General features: G+C 59.9%; 1 protein-coding gene across 1 annotated transcript in view; it reads left to right on the top strand.

Annotated features, from left to right (window-relative positions):
- The first annotated feature begins 1,676 nt into the window (after nucleotides 1–1,676).
- The window catches only part of ITPR3 (inositol 1,4,5-trisphosphate receptor type 3), a 42,659-nt gene continuing 19,840 nt past the window's right edge, over nucleotides 1,677–24,495 (top strand). The window contains exons 1-17 of the mRNA XM_075722529.1: nucleotides 1,677–1,765; nucleotides 9,707–9,777; nucleotides 13,745–13,866; nucleotides 16,970–17,056; nucleotides 17,245–17,403; nucleotides 17,536–17,634; nucleotides 17,770–17,853; nucleotides 19,232–19,378; nucleotides 19,749–19,844; nucleotides 21,083–21,133; nucleotides 21,722–21,864; nucleotides 22,035–22,134; nucleotides 22,448–22,608; nucleotides 23,329–23,470; nucleotides 23,714–23,875; nucleotides 24,014–24,186; nucleotides 24,303–24,422. Coding sequence (XP_075578644.1) covers nucleotides 1,677–1,765; nucleotides 9,707–9,777; nucleotides 13,745–13,866; nucleotides 16,970–17,056; nucleotides 17,245–17,403; nucleotides 17,536–17,634; nucleotides 17,770–17,853; nucleotides 19,232–19,378; nucleotides 19,749–19,844; nucleotides 21,083–21,133; nucleotides 21,722–21,864; nucleotides 22,035–22,134; nucleotides 22,448–22,608; nucleotides 23,329–23,470; nucleotides 23,714–23,875; nucleotides 24,014–24,186; nucleotides 24,303–24,422 — 2,006 coding nt within the window. The remainder of the gene's footprint in view (nucleotides 1,766–9,706; nucleotides 9,778–13,744; nucleotides 13,867–16,969; nucleotides 17,057–17,244; nucleotides 17,404–17,535; nucleotides 17,635–17,769; nucleotides 17,854–19,231; nucleotides 19,379–19,748; nucleotides 19,845–21,082; nucleotides 21,134–21,721; nucleotides 21,865–22,034; nucleotides 22,135–22,447; nucleotides 22,609–23,328; nucleotides 23,471–23,713; nucleotides 23,876–24,013; nucleotides 24,187–24,302; nucleotides 24,423–24,495) is intronic.

Raw genomic sequence — 24,495 nt, 5'->3', positions numbered from 1 at the left:
GCAAGTTTTAATTAAAGTGAGGAACTAGGGCACTTGCACTGTCCAGAAGATGCTCTGAGGACATGGTCCTTTTCCACCAGTGTTGTATTGGGAGCCCGGAGCTGCTCGCCCAGCCCTGTGGAGTTGGGTTGATGCGCAAAGGCTCCTTACGGGCTGCAGGGACTGGGTGGGCTTCAGCGGGTGGGGGGGACTCCTTCCTGCTCACAGCTCCTGGGGGTGATGGGTGGGTGGGGTGCAGCAGTGTTGGGTGCTGGGTGAACCCTGCGGCACCGTCAGGTTGGATGGGGCTGGTGGCTGGAGCGTCACCCTGGTTTGGGGGTGCAGGGGGAAAGCTCGTGCATTGCAGAGGGGGAGGGTTTGGGTGCTGGGGCGGGAAGGGGATGAGGGGGTGAGAGGCGAAGCGGGTATGAACTGGTCCAGCTTGGGAGTGGCATGCTGGCAGGAGGATGCTGGGCTTCAGGAAGCCACAAGTGCTCGCCTCCGGCAGAGAAATCCAGCAAGAGCTGCCTCGTCCTCACTTGGGGCTTTCCCTGCTCCGGGTGGTGCAGGATCCCAGCGCCTGCCGCGGGCTGGGGAAAGCGTTGGCCAAAGGGCGGCTCTTGGGGGGTAGGAGCGGGGACAGGGCCAGGGGGCTGCGGTTCCTGGTGTCTGACCCTGCTGCGAAGTGAGGAGGGGGCTGAAGCACAGGGCGAGAGCAGGACCTGGGCTGGCAGGACGGGGGCTGCGTGGGGATGGGGGCTGCTTGGGTCAGGGGCTGCGTGGGGATGGGGGCTGTGTGGGTCAGGGGCTGGTTGCAGGAACCGGAGGCCTCGGTTTCCCTCTGCCACGTGTGGGAAGGGGCTGGGGGGAGTAGGTACATCCCAACTGCTTTTGCTCGATGGATACCCAGTGTGGCTGTGCTCCCCGTGCCCGCCGTTCTGCGCCGGAGTGGGGAGACCACCCCACGACCCCCATCGCCCCCGAGACAGCGCCCGGTGCCGTAGCAAGCGGCGGAGCCTGGGCCACGGAGAGCGAGCGGGAGGGACCCCGGCGGGGGGCTCTGGCCGGGGGGTCCGAGCGCCCCGGGGCCGGGGGCAGCGCTGGCAGCTGCGGGCGGCTCCCGGGTCCCCACCCGCGGGGCCCGGGGGCCGCGCCCCCCCCGCCCCTCCGCTGCCCCGAGGCGGGAGGCGGGGAGCGGAGGGTGGGGCCTCTTTTTGGGCATTCCCCCCACAGCCCCCCCCCCTCCCCGGCTGCTCCGCTTCTCCTCCCAGGCCAAAAATATTTGCATGCTTTTTCGAGCAGGACTTCCTGATCGCTCTCCATTGGCTGCAGGTAGAAAGCTGTGCAGAGACGGAGACACGGACAGCCGGACAGATCTCATGCAAACCTCTAATTGAGCTTCATCATCCCCCCCCCCCACCCCCTTTTCCTCCTCTTCCTCCTCGCGGCACGCCCGCGGCTCCCCGGCTCCCCTCCTGCCCCGCACATGTAAAAGTTGTGCGTGGGGCTCTCGCTGCCGTCCCGCTCCCCTTCGCTGCTCGCAGGGAGCCAGCGAGAGCCGGGCTGGGGTAAGCCCCCCCCCCCCCCCCCAAACCCCGGAGCAGGGTTCCCCAAAAGCTCCGCTCGCCCCATGGTGGATTTCGGCACGGGAAGGTGAATTCGGGAAGAAGCGGCGCTGCGCCGGGTCGAGGGCAACCATGAATGAGATGTCAAGTTTCCTGCACATCGGGGACATCGTCTCCCTCTACGCCGAGGGCTCCGTCAATGGCTTCATCAGCACTTTGGGGTGAGCGAGACGTTCCCGTGGTTGCCCGCCAGCGAGCCTGGTCCCGGGGGCTGCCGGCTACCGTGGCGGGACGGGACGGGATGGGATGGGATGGGAAGGGAAGGGAAGGTGGTGCTGAGCCGGAGCCCGGTGGGAAAAGGGGCCGGAAAGCTCTGGGTGCTGCAGCAAGGATGGGCACAGGTGCTGGGGAGGGGAGGCTGTGTGCCCCCGGGCTCTCCCCCAGCTCCAGTCGCTGCCGGGGGCAGGATGCGGCCCTGGGGGGACCCTGCAGCCCACCCCCTCCGGCAGCCGGGGCCAGAAGCTGTTTGCCCCCCCATTAGGGGCTGGGGGAGATGAAATGGGCTTACGCAGCGTGAGGGGTTGGTGGGGTTAGGGAGGGGTTGTGCGTGTGGCTGAGCGGGATGGCTCGGGCAGCCGGGATCCCTCCCGGGGCATGCGGTGATTAAGGGCTTCCAGCCCTGTCCGGCGTGACTGGAGGCTGCCGTCCCCTGGGACAGGCAGCGGTGGCTCTCGCTGTCCCCCCTCGGGGTCCCACGCACCCGGTGGTCAGCGGGAATCACTGCGGGGTCACCAACACCTGGGTGCCCATGGCCACCGAGTGCCGCTCGGGGCTGGGGGGGACCAGGCTGAGCCATCTCCTTGCGGTCCCCCTGACATGTCAGCACGGGCAAGGGGATCTCGCGGCCCGACCGGGGGAGACGAGCGGAGAGCTCGGGGACCTGTCCCTTGTCCCCGCTGTTTCCGTGCAGGCCAACGATGCTGCTAAAGCAGCAGCCGGGCAAAGCCAGGCCAAGACCTTCAGAGACGCCCTTCTCCATCTGCCGGCTGCTCGATCCCGCCGGGAGTGTTTGCCCTGCGGCGTGGGGACAGGCTGCGTCCCCGCTGTGGTGAGGGCTCTGGCGGGGCTGTCGGGTGCCCCCGGGCATGAGTGGGTTTTTACCTTACCCCAAAGCAGGGACCCAAATCTTGCCTGCAGCCCCAAGCGGGTGGACGTGGGTCTGTGCCAGCGTGCCTGCCCCACGCTGCGTGTAGGAGAGGCTGAGCTCAGCCAGGAATGCTGACTTGGATGGGATTCCTGGGGCAGGAGCTGCCCGGCTCTATAATCTGCGATGAATGCACTTGCTCCCACATGCCTATGTATAACCGGAGACGTACATACCTTCGCCTACACGTGTTCGCGCACCCACCGCTGGGCACCCGCAGCCTCTGGGTTAATGCCCACTGAAGCCTTCCTCCAACTGGCTGCGGGATGCTGCCCAGAAATGGCTGCTGGATGCAACGGGGTGCAGACCTGCGCACAAAATCCCCGTGCATGCAACTATACGGTGTCGGGCAGAAGGTCCTGCACGTGCAGGATGCAGCCTGGCTGTGCCCAACCCTCCCTGGATGGGTGGGAGGATGTTCCCATGGTCCTTTTTGGAGAGGTCTTGCAACTGGCCTGCTCTCCCAGCGCCAGAGCTGTCCCAAGGCAGCTCAGCGCTGAGCACCCTTCCAGCCCGTCTGTGAAATCAGGTCCGGAGGAGGCTCTGCTGGGCCCCAGCACTGGTTATCAGCCCACACAGCACTTCCAGTGGCTTACGGGGAGCTGAGTTAAGAGGTGTTTAGACTCTTTGGAGCGCTGATCCCTTTGCAGCTCTGGACCTCAGGTTCCCCTTTTTGCAGGTTGCTTCTCTAGGCTTACAGGCATCTGAAAAGCAGAGCTTGCTTGGAGAGCCTCTTCTCCCAGGCCCCAGCATGGCTTTTGCTGGGCAGCCCCACTTTCCCGGGCTTCTGCTTTCTCCGTGTTGTTTCCCGCCCTCCGAAATTGTTTTCCCTTGTGCCCTGCAACCTGGGAGACCCAACCACAGCTTAAATCACTCCTGCGATAAGGGACTAGGTGACTCACTGAGGGTGCTTCTCCCTAACCCTCCTGCCACAGCTTGGGACCTTATTTAGCTCATTTGCAAGGCAAATAGCGCTGCCAGCCCCACGCCGGGTGCTGCGTGCCTGGCTGAGCACCCTGCTGGAAGCGCTCCCTCCATCCTTCCTCGCAGAGGGACTGGTTTTGGCTGTGGGATCGCTGAGGGTCTGCAGTGGGATCCTCTGTTTATACGGGATGATACGGAGTGTCTGCAGGTGCTGGTCACAAGTGTCACGTTAAGGGGTGTACGCCGGTGCCAGCGTCCCGGCAGGGCAGTGAGCTCCTGCGAGCGCTGCTGGGGTCTCCAGGGTGTCCCGGCTGATGCGGGTGTGAATGTCAACTAAATACCAACCCGGTGGTGCTTACAGGCGGTGCTGTGGGACGCAAAGGGCTCTGTCTGTCCATGCTCGGGATGCACCGCTGGCAAGAGGCACGGCGGAGTTTGGAGCCGCTTGCACATTGCTCCTCTGCGGCCGCATTTGCAAAATGCCCGGAGAGGCTGAGGAAGGAGAAGGGGGTCTGCTGAGAGCGCAGGGAAGGAGATAGGGGCCCGCTGGGGATGCTTCCTCCTGCCCGGCTCTGCTGCCGCTCGTACTTCGCGTTAGACCCGTTAACCCCCGTGCTTTGTCGCTGGTGGTGCCTGGCCCAGAAGCAGCGGGTCTGGGAGCCCTGCGCTCCGGTGACAGCGTGAAGCCCTGCCCTGGGCTGCAGGGGAACGGGCCAGGAAGGCTCTCGTCCGGGACTGGGCCAGCACACGGGGCACTGGCCGCCCTCGCCTTCAGAGGAGCTGGGTGCCATCGTTTGCCGGAGCTTGCCAGGCTCCTGGCAGCTCTGCCACGAAAGCAGCGGCTCTCCCTGGAGCCCCGGTGCATGGGGGTGCCTGGGGACTGGCCGTGTGCACAGCACCGGACTTCCCTCGTCAGACAGGTGTCGGTGGGATGCCTTGAAAAGCAGCAAGGAAGCAGAATCAGGCCCCTTATTAACACTAAGTCTCTATTTATTTTATTTTATTTTATTTTTTGACATGCTTTCCTCCTTTTGTACAGGGAACTTGCTGAGGATGACGGAGGGGGGTGGTGGCGGAGGTGGGGGGAGCCCTGCAGCCCCCGGCTGAGCCCCCTCTGCTCCCAGTCCCCCGAATCGCACCGTCGAAGGCCGCTGGGCACAAACCCTTCCTCCTGCACGCTCTCTCTGCAGTGGGCGTTTGCTCTTAAGGAGGAAAAACAACCCGCCGAAGGGTGGGGAGTACTCCTGTGTGCTCAAGCGCTGGACTAGGTGGGGGAACACCGAGCCAAAATATCCAAACTAGCTAAAATGCTAAAGACAGCCCCAAAGGAGGAGATTACTTAAGAAGTCCTGTGGGAAGGCAGGGTGAGAGCTGGCCGCTGTAAAGCAGCAGTACCCCAAGGTGTGGGGGAAGCGGGCTGCGGGCAGCCACGCTGCTGCGCGTCCCTTGGCTGTGCTGCTCAGCATCCTGGGAGCGACGCGGTCCCTTGGAGGAGATGGGGGGCGGGATGGGTGTATTGGAGATGCCAGAAGTGGTTTTGGGGACATGGGAATGTGCCCAGGAGGAGTTTGTGAGAAGCAGGGACCCCAGGGTGGTTTGGTCTTCCACGAGTGGCTTGATTCGAGGCTAGTCCCAGCCAGGAGGTGAGGAAGGGCTCTGTAGGGCTGCCCAAATTCGCTGCCGTGGCTTCACTGCTGCAAATTAAAGGTGCCCGAGGAAATGGCAGCTTGAAACAGTTTGGGACAAAAGCAGCTGCGTTGGTCAGGGATGCAGGGTTGGCGCCGAGCAGCAGCTTTGCCAAGGGGAGCTTGTATGTGCGGCTGCTTTGCTGCTTAGAGACGATCGCTGGTAACTCCTGGGAGATCTGTGCTTGGGGAGAGGGAACTTTTGGGACTGGGGCTGGGATGGAGGGAAGAGCTGCTGATGTGAGGTGGCCTGTGGGGATCATCCAGGCAAAGCAAACCAGTGGCCAAGCAGGGAAAGGAGCTCAAAGACCTTGATTTGGTTCCTGCTCCGGTGTGATGGATGCGGTGATGCTGTGAGCCCTGGGAGACACTGCTTTCATGAGCGTCCCCATCTTATCTTGTGTCCCTGATAAGCCAGCACCAAATGGCGGGAGTCGGAGAGGAGTAGAAATGCAGTGCAGGTGCCTGTGCTCACCGGGGGATGTGATGCCCCATCCCTGCCATCCTTGGGGCTCCCAGGACCCGCCGGGAGCTCGGGGACCGGCACTGTGGGCTTGCAGAGGGGCGGGGCCGGTGGCAAACCTGCCTGAATGGCAGTTGGCTGTTTAAGGTGAAATAACACCTTTGATACTGTAATTGTGATTGCAGGTGGATTTGCAGGGTGGAGCAGTACAGGGAAACGCAGCTGGTTAAAGGGTAACTCCAGCTCTGCTGGGTCAGGATGAACTCGTCTCTGCAGGGAGGAGAAGCGTGCAAGGCCAAGAGCGGCTTCCTCCTCCCAGCACTGGGACAGCGGGGGGAAAAGCTGCATTTTTGTGGCTGCCCTGCGTTCACTCACTTTATTTTTATTCCTCCCTGAGGGCTCAGTGCCCATCTTGCACCCCGAGCCAGAGGGGCTGACCTGGCCCCATGCCCAACAGTGAGCTCTCCTCCTCCTCATCCTCTTCCTCATCTCCAGGGGTTGGTGGGCTTTGTAGTGGGGTGCTCCTGTGCCTGGGTTGGGGCTCCCCTTCTCCCAGAGCACTCCTTCCCCGTGCACCCCCGGACCACGGCGTTGCCGGGGCTCCCCTTGGCATCGTGGCCAGGGAAGACTCCCTCCTCTTCCCCAGCCCAGGTTGGCGTTGCGGGAGCGGTGCCTCCACGTCAGCCCCAGCTGGCCGCTGTCCCCGGGGGGGCTCGGGGTGACCGACCGCCGCGGATTGCAGCGCTGGACGAGCTGCTTTTCCCCTGACCTCCGGTGAAGGCTCTGCCTTGCGCGAGGCCAAACGCGCTGGCCCCGGGCCAGGACATCACTTTGTGCTCGATATTTTCAAGCACTTGGAAAGCCCCACTGGAACCACGGCGATGACTTGCATGGCTTAAAGCTAAACAGATGCTCTCCTGCGCTTTGCTGGGCTGCGAGCAGCAGGCTCATTGATGCACAGGATCCAGCCTCTTATGCTCCCTGGGGGGAATTTGAAAAGGCAAAGCGTGAAGCTTTTATCGGTGCATCCAGCCTGCTGCTTCGCTCAGGATCTTCCTGCAGGTGCTCAGACACCAACAGTCCGTTTTCTCATTAACACCTGAGAAATGAAAGCTGCCCTCTGCGTGCCCAGCACCTTCCCCGCAGCTCGGCGCGGCAGCGAGCGCCCGCGCGTCCCTGCTGCTCTAATAGCAGAGGGAGCTTGGATTTGCCCCATCCCGCTGGGGTAACGCCGGTTTTAAGTGGAAGCGTGTCCAGGCCCCAGCAGTCACCCAGGTGATTCACGTCCACCCTGTCAGAATCCTTTTATTTTCAGCAATTTTTAAACTGAAGAATGTTAGTCCAGAGTATCAGTTTAATAAAAATAGCACTTTGCATTCCTGCAGAGTGTGTGATCCTAGGATTAAAGATGCTGAAACTGCCTTGAGATCATTAACTAATTAAGACTTCCAGCCTGGCAGGTCACTATCTCTAATCCTGCCTGGTGGAGCGGTAATGCCGGGCACGGGGAAGTGGCAGGTGAATGCTGCAGGCAGAGCCGGTGTGGGTGGGAGGCTCCCGTGCTGTTTACTTCGGCACTGAAAATGGGCCACGCAGGTTAGGCGCTTCCTCGGAGACCCCTAGCCATGACAATGGAGGATTTTTATTTTTTAAAGTGCACAGATTAATTGGGCCCTCTGCTTTTGTAGGTACTGGTGGGAGCTGGGCATGTGCCGAGGGTCAGCGCTTCACTCTGTGAGCCTGACCCATGGCTTGGTTGGTGGTCTTTGCTCCCGGGTGCATTGAAAGTGTTTGTTCCTCCCTGTCCCCCATCAAAATAACAGTAATAGAAACCAAAACTGCCTACAAGTGGCACCGGGGCTGGGCTGAGGCTTTGCATATCTCCTGCAGGGTGAGACGTGTGGTACAGCCCCTGTCCGCAGCTGCCTCTGCTCTGCTCTGGTTTTTGCCCTCTTTCCCTGCCCTCCCAAGGCTCCGTGCCCTGCAGAAGTTTGGGAACGTGCCCAACTCCTTCCCTTCCATGGCCCATGGAAAAGGCATTGCATTTGGGCAGCCTCTGGTCGGGAGCCCAAATGCCCCTGTGCTGCCGACCACGAGTGTTTGCAAAGCCAAGGCAACCCTGTCCGGCAAAGAGCGCGCCATCCGTTTGCTGAAACCTCATAGGTTTTGTTTTGGTTTGGGTTTTTTTAACAATTTTCGAGGTCCTTGCTAATTGTTTTTAAGCTGCTGCCGCCGCTAAAAGCATTAGAGAAATTGCTTTTTCTCTTTATTTGAAATCTAAGGTTAATGTCCCCCAACCCTGGGGAGCTTTAAAGAGAGCAGGGAGCTGGTGGCAGGGGCAGTAGCAGCGCTGGGTCAGAGCACCCTGCCAGCCCATGCCTCCGCTGCCAAGGATGCAACAGCTCTGGGGTCCCCAGGGTCCCTGTCCATCAGCGTGGAGGCCAAATTCCTCTCTGCCGAGCTATTGAAAGGAATTTTACCCTCCTCCGGAGAGTGGCTGGGCTGGGGGAAGGAAGCTGGGTCTGCGAACGGAATATCTGTGGCTTTTGCCAACTCTTTACAGCGCAGCGTGTCCAGCTCCAGCGACGTTTTGGCTGTTTGGTTTGTTGGGGGCGTTGAGAGTCCCTTAGGGAGCAGAGGGGCAGCACGGGCTCCGCTGTGCCCTTTGCTGCCGTGCCACGTGCACGTGCCTCGTCTCTCCAGGCTGCGTCTTCCCTCCCGTCGCAGGGACAGAGCTGCCCCCGCGATGGATGCTCCCTCCTGGGACGGTCGTCGTGGGTGCATTCCTGCATCCACTCACACACTCACCGGCTGCCTGAATTCAGCCTCCGCAGGTGGGGACACGCTTCTCACTTCCTCGCCTGGGGCAGGAGCGTAGTTTCTCTCCGTGCATCGCTTCCCAGGGGCTGGGAGAAAGCGGGCGAGCGGGTACAGCCTGTCTCGCTGGAGTGCCGAGTTCCCTTGAAAGCCTCGCCGGGCCATGCAAGACGAGCTCTGGGTGGCCCTGGCGTCGTGAGCCCTTCGGGCAACACTCGCCCCTCCGCACTTTGGGGGCTGAGCAGAATCTCATGCCAGGTTATACTTCGCTGTTCTCGGTAACTTTGAAAAGTAACATCCCATCCATCCCGAAATCGGTCCTCGGCACCCAAGGCCAAACCTGCAGGATTTTGCTCAGCATTGGGAAAACAGGGAGGTGGGCAGGGAGGAGAGACAAATCCCTTCGCATCTGATGGGCAGAGCCACCACCTCTGATCGGACAATAATTAATAACTGGTTTTGGTGGGCCGCTGCCACCTCTGTCTGCAGCACCTACACCCTCTGTGTCCCCGTGGGGTGAGCTCCCAGCCAGAGGAGAGCTATTGAATGAAAGCTGAACTCACATTTGTGCCAGATGTGCGCTGTGCCGGAGGATGGATCCGGCTCAGCCGGGAGCTGGGCAAGGCAGGATTCGCTCTGGCAGGATGCGGGCGTCAGAGCCTCCCGCATGGGTCACTGAGCAAAGGCCCCGGGAGCACGGCTGACACGAAGCATCCTGTTTCTTCGCTGCCAATTTGTATCTGCTGCTGTTTGCCCCAAGGGCCTGGGATGAAAAACGCACGTGAAAGAAATGGCGAGCGGTGGCGAACGTGGGGCGACGTGTTCAGAGCAAGCGCCCAAGAGCGGCTGCTTGCTGCAGGAGCTGAGTGTTGTCGTGGTAAATATTTATAGAGTGCAAAGGGGTGGGAAACAGGAGACGCAGCTTTTGATGTAGTTGCTTGGGGCCAGGTGACGGTGGCGTGTCTGCCCTTGCAGTGCTGTGGTTTGTGGCGAAGCCGCTCTGCTTGCTCGGGCCCCGCTGCCATCGCGTTGTTGCTGACGCCCCGCTCCCGCTTTTGTCCCCACACAGGCTGGTGGATGATCGGTGCGTGGTGGAGCCGGCCGCTGGCGACCTGGACAACCCACCCAAGAAGTTTCGAGGTGAGACATGGGCCGGGCTGGGGCAGCTCCATCACTGCCATGAGCAGCCTCGGGGGTGATGCTGGCCCCGAGCATCCATGCCAGGGATGGGGACCGGGGTCCCAGCTTTCCCAGCCAGCCTGGGGCTGGGAGGTGCTGCTTGTCCTCTGCAGAGGAGCCCAGAGGGTCCTTGCACAGCCTCCGTAGCCCTGTTTCTGTGGCTTGGCCGAACCACCTACCCTCCCCTGTTTGCCTCTGGGGGCACTGATGCGTTTATTGGAACCACCTCCATGGTGGGATGGTCCTTGGGACCCCTTAGCCCAGCCCTGAGGAGCAGGGGTTGCTGGCAACCATCCTCTGCAAAGGTGGGTCCGACCATCCCAAAATGCATCCCTAGGGATACTGGCAGCTGGGTGTCTACCCGCCAGGAGCCAGGGACAGGAAGGGACAGACAGAGGGGCAGTTGCAACAGGCAAACTATTTCAAGGCGAGCCTGTTAGCACTCAGCACTAATTACATCTGCTGTGCTTGGCTGCACCTCAGAGAGAGCCGGGGGATTAAGCCGCCCATTTACGAGGCAGGCAGGGCTTAGGGAGAGACCGTAAATCCTGATCTGTCCTCGGCCGTTACGTTTTGGGCTGCGTCGTCTCCTCCGGTGCTCGGGGCCGCGCTCATTATTTCCCATTTGGGCGAGGGACAGCCCTGGGCAGGAGTGGGCAGGAGCAGGCAGGAGCGGCCAGGTCCAGGCGGAAAAGGGGATGAGTCAGTGGAAGCTGGGGTGGCTCCTGGCCTGTGGAAAAGGTCTGGAGAAGCCAGGACAGGCTGCTGGGAAAAGCCAACCTCGCCTCCCGGTCCCCCCGTTTGCAAGCCCTGGGGCCGGCCGGTGAGGTGCCCTCAACCTTCGGGCTCCCCAGGGAGCAAACGGCTGCACCCAGCCCGGGGGACCACGTCTCTGCCCTGCGCTGCACCTCCCTGGGAAATGCTGGGTTTGTGCCTGGCTGCCCCGTGTGCTCGGCACGCTGCAAAACGCAGGGGAAGGGCTGAGCATCCCGGCTGGGTTTGAGTGCCCGGTGCATGGAGCATATAGCTGTATAGCGCACATAGAGCTGTGAAGCTTCCCCAAACCAGTGACTGTGTTGCTGGATTTGGGGATTGCCTTAGGGCAGCCATTCTTTCCATCCCAGCTGCTGTAACTTCAGGCCCCCTTTTAAAAAAATTCTTTTTAAATACTGGTTCCCCACTTTGCTTCGTGCCTCCACCTGTTTCTGAGGGTGGCTTTGACATCCCTCAGCGGGGTGCCGCGCAGGCACCCTTCCCCATGGGGATCCCACCTGAGCGGCGACCTGCCTCTCCATGGGAGCTGTTGCCACTAATTTATACGTGGGGCTAATTAACGAGCCATCCGACAGCTCCCCAGAGTCTCGCAGCCGGGGGAGCCGTCCCATGCCCGGACATTGGTGGACTTTCACCTGGGGCTGGATGGGAAGAGCTGGAAGCGGCCGCAGGGCGACTGGTGCGAGCCTCGTCCCAGCAGCCGCACCGTCTCCCTGCCTGGACATGGGTGGGTGTTGAATCTCTTTTCCAGGCGCAGGTCTGGTCTAGACTCAGCCCTGCTCCATGCGAACCCTATCAGGATATCCAGGCGTTTGTTTTAATGGCCGGAAACGTAGCGGTCTGCCTTCTCGATAGCTATCACGGTGAGGGAGGTAAAAACAACGGGCCGCTGCTCTTTCCCTGCAGCAGCAGCAAGAGGCTTAAGAGGATTTTCATGTGCTGTTGCTGTCCCCGTATCCTGTGGCCGGACCCTGCCCTATCCTGCGCTGTGGTGAGACGCACGCGGGTTGTGCCGGGGCCCCGGCTTGGCTTCCCGGTGAGGAAACAGGACCCTTCTCCCGGAGTCGGGTCCAAATGTTTTTTTGGAAATACCAAAACCCGCCTGGGAGCCTGTCCCTGCGGCGAGGGACGCCTGGCTCGGCTGCCTGCATCGCACCGGGGCTCAGCCCTCCGAGAGACGCCTGGCACCTCTCAGATATTTGCTTTTTTTTTTTGTGGTTTCTTTCCCCCGCAAGGCTCTTCCCAGCCCTGCGTTCAGGCATGTCAGGAAAAAAGCAAATAAAGCGCTTCAATCCTGCACTGAGCAGGCGCCACGGTGGCTGCAAGGCGAGCGGGCAGTGAGACCCCCGGCCGTGCCGCTGCCCAAAATCCCCCGCTTTCCCCCGCCGTGGGTTTGCAGGAGGTTTTGCCTCCGTGGCCGTGCTGGGTCGTGGCAGGTCGGCCGAGCATCGCTCTCCTGGGTTGCTCTCACCAGGCAGTGCTGACGTGGGAGCTTTCTTCGGCTTCCCTCTTTTCCGCCCACCATCTGTCTTGCAAAAATCTGTTGGTGTGTAGGCCTGAGTGCCAAAACCTCCGGCTTCCAACACAAGCTTTGCTGGAGAATTTCTGTGTGCAAACAACTCTGTGCCTCAGTTTCCCTCCTTGCAAAACAGGGCTTAGTACGGAGACGGGCATGTCAGGCAGCCCTGTCCGGCAGGGCGTGCTTGGAGCCAGGGGTTTGATTTGCACCTAAATAGCTATGTTGTATTTTTTTTAACTCCTCCCCCCCCAGTTTCTACTTTCTACCAGGTCCTTTTGCAGCCTAATTAGCAATTTAATGAAAACGATTTAAGGTGCTGCAGGTGGCCCAAGTGTTTCTGTAGCCCTGCTCGGAGGCAGTGGGAGAAGGCAGCCAGGCATTGCAGCAGCTGCGCTCGGTCCCCGATTAAAAGCCCGGCGTCACGGCCTCCTTGGCACGGGATATGCCATTAGCAAATAGACCTGTAAAATGAAATGTGAAACTTGGCCTCTTCCCAGCAGCCCGGGCCGGTGAGAACTGTGCTCTGCGCTTGTTTGGTCGTCACTCCCAGGTAAATAAATATGTGCTTGCCAGCGACTTGGGACTGGGGCCAGAGATGGAAGTGATTTTTTTCCTTTTTGTGTCTGAAGTTTCTGGGCTGCTATTTCAGGCGTAATTAGGGCGATTTGGGCTGCAGAGCCCTTCCTGCCCTCGCCCCGTACAGCTTTCAGCCCTGAATGAGAGTTTGGGAGGTGGAAGTGCCTTCTCGTCTCCAGGCATCTGCTCTCGTGCTTCAGTTCCCAAAGCCTGGACCTGGGTGTCTGTGCTTTCCACCCCCCTGTCCCAACCACAGCAGCCTGGGGGAAAAACAGGCAAATCGGGCCAATCTGCAGAGCACAGATATGCTGCAAGTGTTTGGGGGAGCTGGGATGCAAACTTGTGCCCTTCAGGTCCCCAAAGTGTTTCTTTTAGGGCTTGAAATGCAGCTGTTGACATACAGATTTTAGGAGCGGTTGTTCGTAGCTTCCAGCACTGGTAATTGAGGCTCCCTGTGAGCAGCCACGGGAGAGCAGCAGCGTGTTTGCAAAACCGGCGTATCCCGATGGCACGGCTGTCACGGGGCAGCGACCTGTGGTCCCGCTGGCTCAGGGTGTCCGATGGGCAGGGTAACGAGGGACATGTGGGCACTTCTGCCCGTGTCCCAGTCTCGTGGCGTCTGCATCCTGCCAGCCTCCCTCCTCGTGGGATCTTCTCCTCCTTTGGTACAGCTGGGCTTCATCAGTACTTTTTCTCCCCCTGAAGTTTCCCTTCCCAAATTGCACGGCTGTTTCCAAAGGGAACACTTCTAATTGCGAGTCCAAGAAGTGGAGTCACTCCTGGACTCATTCTTCACCCTGATTTGAAACTAATCCACCCGCTAATGCAAGGCAATGTGACCCTCCACCGGTCCTGGCCGGGTCTCCCTTGGAGCCCCAGCAGCGGACGGGGTTGTTGTGGGTTAGGAGGACCATGTCCCAGCGATGCTGCTGGGATGGGAGCAGTGTCCCGGGGGGCACTGGCTCCTGCTCCTCGGTGACATTGGCCCCACCGGGGACTGGTGGCTGGCGACCACGTGGCTGCTGCAGCCTCATGCTTGCCTGCCTTCCTCCCTCCCAGATTGCCTCTTCAAAGTATGTCCTATGAACCGCTACTCTGCCCAGAAGCAGTACTGGAAGGCCAAGCAAACCAAGCAGGACAAGGAGAAGATTGCGGACGTGGTGCTGCTGCAGAAACTCCAGGTGAGCAGGGCTCCCGGGGGCAGGGCATGGGCGCGAGGGACCGTCCTCCCCAGGGTGGACGGTCCCTGTGGGTTGGCTGGGTGATGACATCCAAACCTCTCACCGTGCAAATCCCGATATGTTTTGCTTCCCTGAAAATGGCCTGCATGGGAGGCCAGGACGTGCCCTGGGTTTTGCTGTACTTAGTATCTCAGCTCTGTTGTCTCCTGCCCCACCGCCCTCCTCTCCCCATGGACCATTAGCCACAGCCACCTTTCCTAGAGGAACAGCTGCTGTAGCCGTCAGCTCTTAATTAATCACGGCATACAGTGTCTAATAAGGGGGTTGAGGTAGGAGCTCTGTAAGCCCAGGGATGTGCGATGCACCCTGGGTTACCCTTACGCGATGCTCTCGTCTGGCCTCTGCTGTGAGAGGCAATTGGCCCGTGGATGCTGCCGCAGGCTCCTGATGGAGCTTCCACGCCGTGCCTGCACGCGTGTCCTTGGTGCGGCAGGGAGCCCCGGGCAGCGTGGCGTGGCCGGGCTGGATGCGCGCCGTGACAGCGCAGGGCGAATACAGCAGCGACCAAGGAGCCACAGATGATTTTGTTGCTCCCAGTGCAAGGGAGATGTCCCAGGGGAGACCTGCAGAGAAGGATCCAGGGGACTGAACAGGCGGGGAGAGGAAGGGAAGGTAGCAATGCTGCTTTTGGGATGAGAGGTGACATCCACCTGCCTTTCCACCCTCGCCGCTATGCCCAGCCTTTGCTGTCTCAGCCCTTCTGATGCTCGTGGCAGAGCAGGGAGAGGTGCTCGGCGAGCACAGCCCTGCACCCCCCGCAGCACCCAGGGGTGCCTGGCGCGGGGGACGGAGCTGCTGTGGCCAGGACCTGCTCCAAAGGGCTGTGGAAGAGAAAGACTCCTGTTGACTTCCATGAGGTTTGGAAAAGGCCCATGTTAAACACTGCGTAATCGCCTCAGACAGCTGGCGAGGCCCAGAGGATGATTCATAAAACCAAAGCTCATGAGGGATTCATTAAATCATCTCGTCAGTCTTCGCCAGCCCCGGCCCCACAGGTCCCCCAGTTTTGCCTTTGGGGAGCGAGATCCGAGGCAGCGTCCGGACAGGGCGTCCCGGCTTGGTTCGAAGATGCGGTGTCCAGCTGTATGTGGTCGCTGGTGTGTGGAAATGCTATTTTCCTGCTCCGGTTAGACTGTAACTTGTAATGTTGACAGCTGTACTGGCCACGACTGGACAGAGAGGCTCATTTCTGAGCCTGATTGATTGCACCTTGGTTAAGACTTGTCTTAAAGAGATTCTGTGATTTCCTTGCCCCTTTCCGCTGCTCCTGGTGTTGCCCCTTTGGCAAACGCTCCCGCGCGTCCAGAGCCGAGTGCTGGGGGAGCCCGGGCAGGGAGGGAGCTCTCTGCAAAACGCTGCCCGTGCCACAGTGCGGGCCCTGGATGTCCTGGCAGGACGCTGGACTCCAGGCTGTGATTTATCAGCATCTGCCGCAGGCTGAAAACATCTTCCAACCCATGGAGATAATTTCCTGAAGCAGAAGCAGCCCAGGTCTCGTGCGGAGAATCCCTGCCCAGCCATCCGTGATGCCCACGGTTGCCTTTCCGAGCTTGTGCTCTTGCGCCATTGTTTTTAAGTGGGTTTAATGCTCTGTGTTTTCTCGGCTGACTAATTGTAGGTGCAGCCAGATGCAGCGTAGACATGTTGTGGAGGCTTTCCTCCCGCTCCGCTGATGTGTCCCCATCTTCCCTGCACCCCCCCGGGCTGCCCACCCATGCGTGCATCCCTGACACCCCATCCCACCATGGCTTGGGGACAGACCCCGTCCCATCCGAGGGACACGCTGGGAGCATCAGCCCCCGTGGGCTTGCGTGCTCAGGGCAGGCAGTTCCCAGTCCTGGCCCCACTGGTTTTCAGCAAGGGAGGAGCTCAGATCTGGATGCAGATCTAGGACAAGCCACGGTGCCGGAGCTCTCACTGGAGCTGTGTTGCTCCATGGGGTTGTTGTTAAACTCCCAGCTCCGCATCAGTGCGGGATTTCTTGGCAGCAGGTTTGTTTCTGGATGGTGGCAGCCACCCCCACGGGGCTCGCATCCCTTGGGTGGCACCCAGAGCTGCGTGGGGACGGAGAGTTAACTGAAGGGGTGGCAACGTTCCACAGAGTAAAGGGTTTGTACTGCCCGCGATGTGTGCCAGGCATGTTCAAAGCCCCAGCATCGCCTGCTCGGGCACTCACGGACCACCTGCCCCATCCTCCTGCAGGGTGTGGAGCCACGATTTCCCAATTCCTTCTGCTCTCACGCGAAAGGGGATGAAAGCAGTATGGGAAAGGGCAGATGCTGTCCCAGCTCCGTCCCTCGCTGACATTTCCCATCCTGGCCCAGGCTGGCGCCAGGGCTGTGGGCGCACCCTCGCCCTTCCCCGACAGATCTGCTGTGGGAGCAAGTTCCTGCCTTGTTCCACATATGTCAACATCGCTCCGCAGAATGCCAGAGCCAGCGCGCAGAAAATATCTGTGGTTTTGGGCAGAGGGGCTGCAAGTAGTGCTGAGCAATCCACTCTTGGGGCATCTTGGCCGGCAGGGACCCATCCTGCTGCATCCGCTGCAGCAGGTCTGGACTTGCAGCCGTCTCTGGGCACGGCACTGCTGGCAACGACGCCTTTTGCTCTTCGGTCTTGGGGCTGCCGGGAGCCCCCAGTCCCCATGGCCCTGCTGCAGCAGAGCTGAGATGGGTGCGTTGCCCCAGCCTGGCCCATGCAGAGTCCCCTTTTGGTGCTGCCTTGTAAGACCTGCTGGGGTTTGGGGGGAATTTCAGTGCCATTTTGTCCCTGCCCTAATTTTTAAGTCCTCGGTTTAAAGCTCACATGGACTTCATACAGCTGCTCAGGGCCACACCAGGGTCCTGGGCTGAGCTCTCGGATGCTGAGGACCATGTTATAGCTCTGGACTGTGTTGTCTGGGGGACAGAGGGATGCTGATGCTGCATCCCAGCCTGTCCCGTCTTCCCCATAGCTGAGGGTGCAGGTGGCCCCTCTGGGACTTGCTCTGGGGGGGAGTGAGGAGGGCGCTGCTACACTCGGCAATTCTCCTTTTGGCATTCAGCATGCAGCCCAGATGGAGCAGAAGCAGAACGAGACGGAGAACAAGAAAGTGCACGGCGACGTGGTGAAATACGGCAGCGTCATACAGGTACGGGCGCTCGCTCTCCGCTCCTCTGCGCTCGGCCGATGGGTTTTGGGGGGAGATGCACAGATCCAGCACATGCGAGTTAGGCAGCTGCTGGGAGGGGGCTTGCGGGATCACTTCTGGGTACGACCAGCCCTGGGGACCTTGGGGGGCTGTACGGGCACAGCTCACCCTGGCGTTCGCCTTTCCAGCTCCTCCACATGAAGAGCAACAAGTACCTGACTGTGAACAAGCGGCTGCCAGCCCTGCTCGAGAAAAACGCCATGCGGGTGACACTGGATGCCACTGGCAACGAGGGATCCTGGCTTTTCATCCAGCCCTTCTGGAAGCTGAGGAGCAATGGAGATAACGTGAGCGTGGGGCCAAAAAGTCCCCAAATGAAGCTGTGCAGAAAGCACCGTGTGTGCCATCTGCCAGGGCTCGCCTCCCTGCCAGGCACCCGGTCTCATCCTCGCTCCCTCCTTTCCCATTTTGCTCCCCAGGTAGTTGTGGGAGACAAAGTCATCCTGAACCCCGTCAACGCCGGGCAGCCACTGCACGCCAGCAACTACGAGCTTGCTGACAACGCTGGCTGCAAGGAGGTATGGGGAGGCCAGGCTGCCTGTGCAGGGTCTGGCTTTTAGGGCTTGCCTGTTTTGGGTTGTTTTTTTTTTTTCCCTCTTTCTTCCTTTTTCTCCTTGTGACAGGGATCATGACCTCACTCTCTTGCGCCTTAGGTGAACTCAGTCAATTGTAACACCAGCTGGAAAATCAACCTTTTCATGCAGTTCTGCGACCACATGGAGGAAGTGCTGAAAGGGGTAAGGAAGGAGGTTCAGCTGCTGCCGGCCACCTGGGACCTGGTGGGCTCCGGGGACCCAGCCCCGGTCCCCTGCAGGGGCAGGACGCGTGAACAGCTGCTTAGCTATGTGACAAGGGCAGAGGAAAGGGATCCTGCCTTGAGGACCTTAATTTCTAGGAGAATTCATCACTTGGAGAACTTAACAGCAAGCTAGAGTTGGATATTTTAGTATCTCCTGGCAGCAGGTACCCAGGGGGGCATGAAATTACCCTCCGCCTTATTGTATTAAATTGGCTCTCGAGGACAATACGAGGCACACGTAGTGCCAGCAGTGGCTTCTAGCTGCGAGGACAATTTTCGGCTGTTTAGCCATGCAGCAGGGCTGGCTGTTGCCTGGGAAAGGAACTTTCCCTGTGGAGCTATTGTTCGGGGCTGAGGTCGTCCAGGAAGCAGCTGGATATTGATTGTTATGATCTTACAGACCCTCGTCCCCAGGCGCCGCGCTTATCCCCAGCTTCCCGCATCCCCTGCGTCCTCCTCCCCGGGGCGTTAATGCCTTAAGCACATTGGTGAGCGGAGCCTTTGCCCGCTCCAGGGGTGTGAAGTGGTGGGTTTGCACCTGTTCTACAGCCCAGAGCGGGGAAGCAGAGAGAAGTGGCTTGCATGGATAAAGGGAGCGATGGCATTGCGGAGTGCGGGGTGCCCCGTGCCCATGCAAGATGCCCTCCCCTGGGTTCAGAGGAGTGGCTGAGGGAACTGGGGGTGTTTAGTCTGGAGAAGAGGAGGCTGAGGGGAGACCTTATCGCTCTCTACAACTACCTGACAGGAGGTTGTAGTGAGGGGGGTGTTGGTCTCTTCTCCCAAGTAGCTAGCGATAGGACGAGAGGAAATGGGCTCAAGCTGCACCAGGGGAGGTTTAGGTTGGAAATGAGGAAAAATTTCTTTACAGAAAGGGTGGTCAAGAATTGGAACAGGCTGCCCAGAGAGGTGGTGGAGTCCCCATCCCTGGAAGTGTTCAAAAAACGGGCAGATGTGGCACTTCGGGACATGGTTTAGTCTAGTCTACCCTTGATTGGCTTAGAGTAGACTTGGTAGTGTGGGTTAATGGTTGGACTGGATGATCTTAAAGGTCCTTTCCAACCTAAACGATTCTATGATTCTATGCTGCTAGAGGCAGGTTTTAGCACAGCTCAGGTAGGTGGGACTGGAAGAGCTGATGGTGCCCTGCAATGCCCAGGCTCCTGCGGTCTCGCCGTGCCGTGGCCGGGAGCTGTGCTCCGCTCCGGACCGTGTATGGGGGAATGCCGTCCCCTTTGCAGGGTGGGGGGTCAGAGGAGGAGATACGTCAACTGGTAGGAGAGCCGTGCCCTGGGTCTCACCACCATGTCCTGCTCCAGGGGGACGTGGTGAGGCTCTTCCACGCTGAGCAGGAGAAGTTTCTCACCTGCGACGAGTACAAAGGCAAGCTGCACGTCTTCCTCCGCACCACCCTGAGGCAGTCGGCCACCTCGGCCACCAGCTCCAACGCCCTGTGGGAGGTGGAGGTGAGCGGGATGGGACGGAGCCCGTGTCCGTGGGCTTTCGGGGTACCTCTGTGGGTTGCTGCGCTTTCACTGGGGCGGGGGTGCTAGAAGCAATGGTTATTTCTATACATTTCCACCTCCGGTAGCCTGACTGCCCTGGTGAGAGCCAGCGCAAGGCTCGAGCTCCATGGGAACCGCGGCTGCTGGTGTGGCACCGGTGTCTGAGCTCTGCACCCTGAGTATATTTGCTTACGGCCGCCTTTGAGATAGGACGGGGCTCTTATCACCAGGGTGTTTGCCCGGGGTCAGCGGAGGCTGGGAGGCCGGAATGGTGTCCCGGTTCCCCGCAGCCCCGCGTGCCACCGGCTGAGCTCTCCTCTGCTTCTCCCAGGTGGTCCACCACGACCCGTGCCGAGGGGGAGCCGGGCACTGGAACGGCTTGTACCGCTTCAAGCACCTTGCCACAGGCAACTACCTGGCAGCGGAGGTAAGGGGGCGAGCAGAGGGCCGCAGAGACCTGCCCTGCCCTCGGGAGGCCGGTGCCATCCCTTGCGAAGGCGGTGCCCGCCTGCCTGAGGCAGAGCGCCCGTGCCCTGGACTGCCTCTGGCCCCGCTCCCGTTTTCGGAGCCGTCCTGCCCTGGGCTGCTGCGGCTCCTCCTTGCTCGCAGGAGGCGTTGGCACCGGGGCTGTGAGCACCGGGGCTGTGAGCACCGTCGTCATTTGCCCGTTTGCAGGGCTAGGCTTTCCCCCTGAAATCCCTCACCCCACAGTGCCGGGGTTCGCTTGCCAAAATCGCTGTTCCTGGCTCCCTCCTCTTCTGGCCCTGGGGGGCAGGAGAGGGTGGCCAGGGTTTTCCTCTATTTGCTCGCTCCAGGCCAAGTGACTGTACTGGCACAACCTCCTGGTAAGATGGAAACGGGAGATAATTCATCCTGCTGCATTTAACTCTTCCTGATCAGGTTTTGCCCATTCTCATCCTCTGGTCCGCAGCAGCATCCAGGGCTGTCCTTGCCTGCAGAGGGTGTGGGCAAAATCTGGGCCTGGAAATACCATTTGCCAAATTTTTTCTTCTTCCCATTTAAGGCCGGCTCAAGGCCTCCTGACAGAGGCACAAAGAGGTTTCCGCACTTAGATAGTGTGGTTTATATGACACAAATGAACAGCCAGGACCAAGGGAAAGACAGTGTTACACCCAGCTGCCGGGGAGCAGGGATGTACTGGGGGGGGTTCTTGGTGGACCATGTGCCAAAGGTGCTCCCTAGCTGGAGAAGTCAACCAAAGGCAGCCCCCAAGGGCCCCTTCCACCACTGCAGGATGGAAAATAGCAAATACTGGGGCTCTGAAATGGCTGTTTTAAACCAAAAGACACTCAGGTGACATCTTCTGCAGAGGAAAGAAGATCACAGAATGATCCCCATCCCAGGCTGGTGCTGCCCGGCTCGTGTTGCTCACTGAGACCTCAGCCTGGGGCCTCGAGGGATTTACAGCAAGAGCTTGTCTTGCTGCGACGCAGAGCCCTGGGGCTGCTCGGTCCCGCTCCTCGGGGATGGAGCGCTGCGCACTGGGTGCGGGTCACGTCCTCCGGCCCTATCTGGGCAGGTTTCCTCTCTCTGCGATGTGATCAAGGAAGGCAGGACTAGAGAGAACGCCCCGTGCTCAGGGTTTTGGAGGGACCGAGTGGGAGGACTGATAGCTGTCTTTCATCTCCCTCTTTAACTTTTCAGGAAAACCCAAGTTATAAAGGAGACGTGGCTGAGCCCAAAGCAGCACCCACGGTGAGCTGTGTGCAGCCTCGCTAGCAGAAATGCTGCTGCCTGAAATCATGCCGTCTCTTAGATTCTGCCTGAAAGCAGGGAAATGCCCTGAAACAGAGCCCGCCGTGGGGACGGTGCCCGCGCCATGCCGCCGGGTCCCGCTTGGTGCCAAGGCTGTGGCTGGAGGCTGTCCCGCTGCCCAGCACAGCATCCCCGCGCCCCGCACTGTAGAGTAGCATCCCTGTGTCCCGCTTGCGAGAGGACCCTGCCGAAATCTGTTGGAGGGGTCCCAGTGCATGTTGGATCCCCAGGCCCCGGGGAAGTGCTGGTAGAAGAGAGATTTGAACTTCCAGGGTTGTTTTTTTTTCTCTTTGCTGTTGGTGAGATTTGGAGAAAGGGTGGCCTCATAGCTCAGGTGCATCATGCCGCGCTTGTGCTCTTGCAGCCCCTCGTGTGTCCGCGCTGCGAGGCTCAGCCCGGCATCCGAGCAAAAGCTTCTGCTCTGAGCATAGCCACTGCGTGTCTCCTCTGATGCCGTGTGCGCAGGGAGGCTGGGCTCGGCGGGGCAGCTGCCCAACACCGGGCTCAAAGCCGCTTTCCCTGGTGCAGGGGGGCGGCGGCCGCGCCAGCCGCAGGAACACAGGGGAGAAGATCAAATACCGGCTGGTGGCCGTGCCCCACGGCAATGACATCGCCTCCCTCTTTGAGCTGGACCCTACCACGCTGCAGAAGACAGACTCCTTTGTCCCACGGTACGTGAGCGTGCATTGCCGTGGAGGGACTGAAATAAAGAAGGGAGGCTTAATTGCGTGGTGTGAAATTTTGGCAAGTCTTGGGGGGGCTTTGCTGGGTGTCAGGGGAAGCGGAGGGTGCTGGTGTGTCCGTGTGGGGATCGCTCAGCAGGACACTGTGCCATTTGCAGGAACTCCTACGTGAGGCTCCGCCACCTCTGCACCAACACCTGGATCCAGAGCACCAACGTGCCCATTGACATCGATGAGGAGAGGCCTATTCGCCTCATGGTACGGCCCCGCTCCCTCCTCACGTGCGTGGATTTATCACCTGTGCCCCAACAGCTCTTAACATGCTCCTTCCCACCCAGCACCCAGGCTTTAGCTGGGGTCTGAAATACCCTGATGATTCAAGGGGGTGGCTGGACACCAGCCTAGAGCCCATCCCAGTAACCTAGAGCCCATCCCAGTAACCTAGAGCCCACCCCAGTCCTTCCCATGGGGACAAACTGGGTTACTGATTTCACGCGGGTTGGTGGCAGAGGGTGAGAATGTGCTTGGCATTGCCCTGTCTGTGTGATGCTGCTTCCCCGTTGCTTCCCAGCTGGGCACATGCCCCACCAAAGAAGACAAAGAAGCTTTCGCCATCGTCTCCGTGCCTGTGTCTGAGATCCGGGACCTGGACTTTGCTAACGACGCCAGCTCGATGCTGGCCAATGTGGTGGAGAAGATGAATGAAGGTTTTCTCAGCCAGAATGATCGGAGGTAAGAAATCATTTCCACTGGGAGATGGGGCCATGCTGGGCTCCTCCAAGAGCTCTCCAGCATCGCTGCAGGATGGGGCCCCTGCCTGGGTCTCGGTGCCAGCGCTGTCTTGCTTTCCTGCCCACAACCCAAATCCACGCCTGCTTCTCCCAGGAGTCTGGCGAGGAAACCAGATAACACCGCAACCCCGCTCCGGCCCCTCCTTTGCCGCTAGAAAAATATCCGAGGGGCTGAGAGATGGCCCCACGATAGGGGCAGCCGGGTTAGTCATGGTATTATTTTTAGGTGGGTGGGTTCTTGGTGCTTCCTGAGCAAACACAGATCCCCCGTGGGACAGAGCGAGCTGCTTCCGCCCTGCCAGCCCGCCCCGTGCAGGTCCTGCAAAGGTGACTAAGGGGGCAGAGGCGTTAAATGCAAAATCCCTGGCATGACTCATGAGCAAAGGCTGCTGGCATTTACCCTGGCACATATAGTTTCCTTAGGAACCATAGGGGCTGTAAAACTCTTGCTTCAGGGCAGCCATTAACCTCTAGCAGGGAGGGGAGGACCAGCCAGCAGCTTCCCTGGAAGTGTTTTGAGCCTTGAACATGAGCTCTTTGGTCCTCCAAAATGCACCAGCATCATTGCAGGGACCCGAGTCTGGGTGGGCTGTGTGGGGTGGGCGAGCAGCTGCACAGCCGGAGAGTCCCACCTCTCCATTTGCACCCTGCCCCTTTGCAGGTTTGTGATCCAGCTGCTGGAGGACTTGGTGTTTTTCGTCAGCGATGTCCCCAACAATGGCCAGAACGTGCTGGACATCGTGGTGACCAAGCCCAACCGGGAGCGGCAGAAGCTGATGCGGGAGCAGAACATCCTGAAGCAGGTGAGTGGCCCTGGGGTCCTGCATCCGAGCAAGGCTGAGGTCCTGTGGAGATGTTGTGTGCTGCCAAGGGCCACGCCGGAGTCCAGGGATCTGGAGACCCCCATGGAGGACGTGTAGCTGGTCTCCAGCTCGTGCCCCAGTGGTGCACCAAGCCCTCCTGGCAAGCACGGCTGGTGTCCAGCCATGCGTGGGTGTGATGGTGTGGAGGGGGACGCAGCACTTATCATCTCTGCTTCTGGGCAGATCTTTGGGATCCTGAAAGCCCCCTTCAAGGACAAGGGTGGAGAAGGGCCCCTGGTACGGCTAGAAGAGCTGTCGGACCAGAAAAACGCTCCCTACCAGTACATGTTTCGGCTGTGCTACCGCGTGCTCCGGCACTCCCAGGAGGACTATCGCAAGAACCAGGTGCTTGGGGGGTGATGAGGGGACCCCCCCATCCCACCACGTGTTGCAAAGCCCGGGGGGGCTGCTGAGGTCTCGCTGGGGCATTGCCAGACCCCAACACGCAGCTCCATGTGCTCACTGCCTCTCTGCCCGCTCCAGGAGCACATTGCCAAGCAGTTCGGCATGATGCAGTCTCAGATCGGCTATGACATCCTGGCTGAGGACACCATCACGGCCCTGCTGCACAACAACCGCAAGCTGCTGGAGAAGCACATCACGAAGACCGAGGTGGAGACCTTCGTCAGCCTGGTGCGCAAGAACCGCGAGCCACGGTGTGTGTCCAGAAAGGCCCCGTCCCGAAGGGCTTTGTGCTGCGTGATGGGTGGGACGTGCCTTGATCAGAGGTGGAAGGAGCCCCCTTTCACAGCGAGCTGTCTCTGCTCTGTAGGTTTTTGGACTACCTCTCGGACCTGTGCGTGTCCAACCACATTGCCATCCCTGTCACCCAGGAGCTGATCTGCAAGTGCGTGCTGGACCCAAAGAACAGCGACATCCTCATCAAAACTGAGTGAGTATCCAAGGGGAGATATTTTCCATGATCAGGGTTTGGTGCCTGGCCCTGCCTTCCACCAGCTCCCACG

The sequence above is a fragment of the Pelecanus crispus genome, chromosome 17 (genome assembly GCF_030463565.1).
Source record: "Pelecanus crispus isolate bPelCri1 chromosome 17, bPelCri1.pri, whole genome shotgun sequence".
In the NCBI taxonomy this organism is placed as follows: domain Eukaryota; kingdom Metazoa; phylum Chordata; class Aves; order Pelecaniformes; family Pelecanidae; genus Pelecanus; species Pelecanus crispus.
Note: the sequence above shows the minus strand (reverse complement) of the source record. Positions and strands in the feature narration are given on the sequence as shown.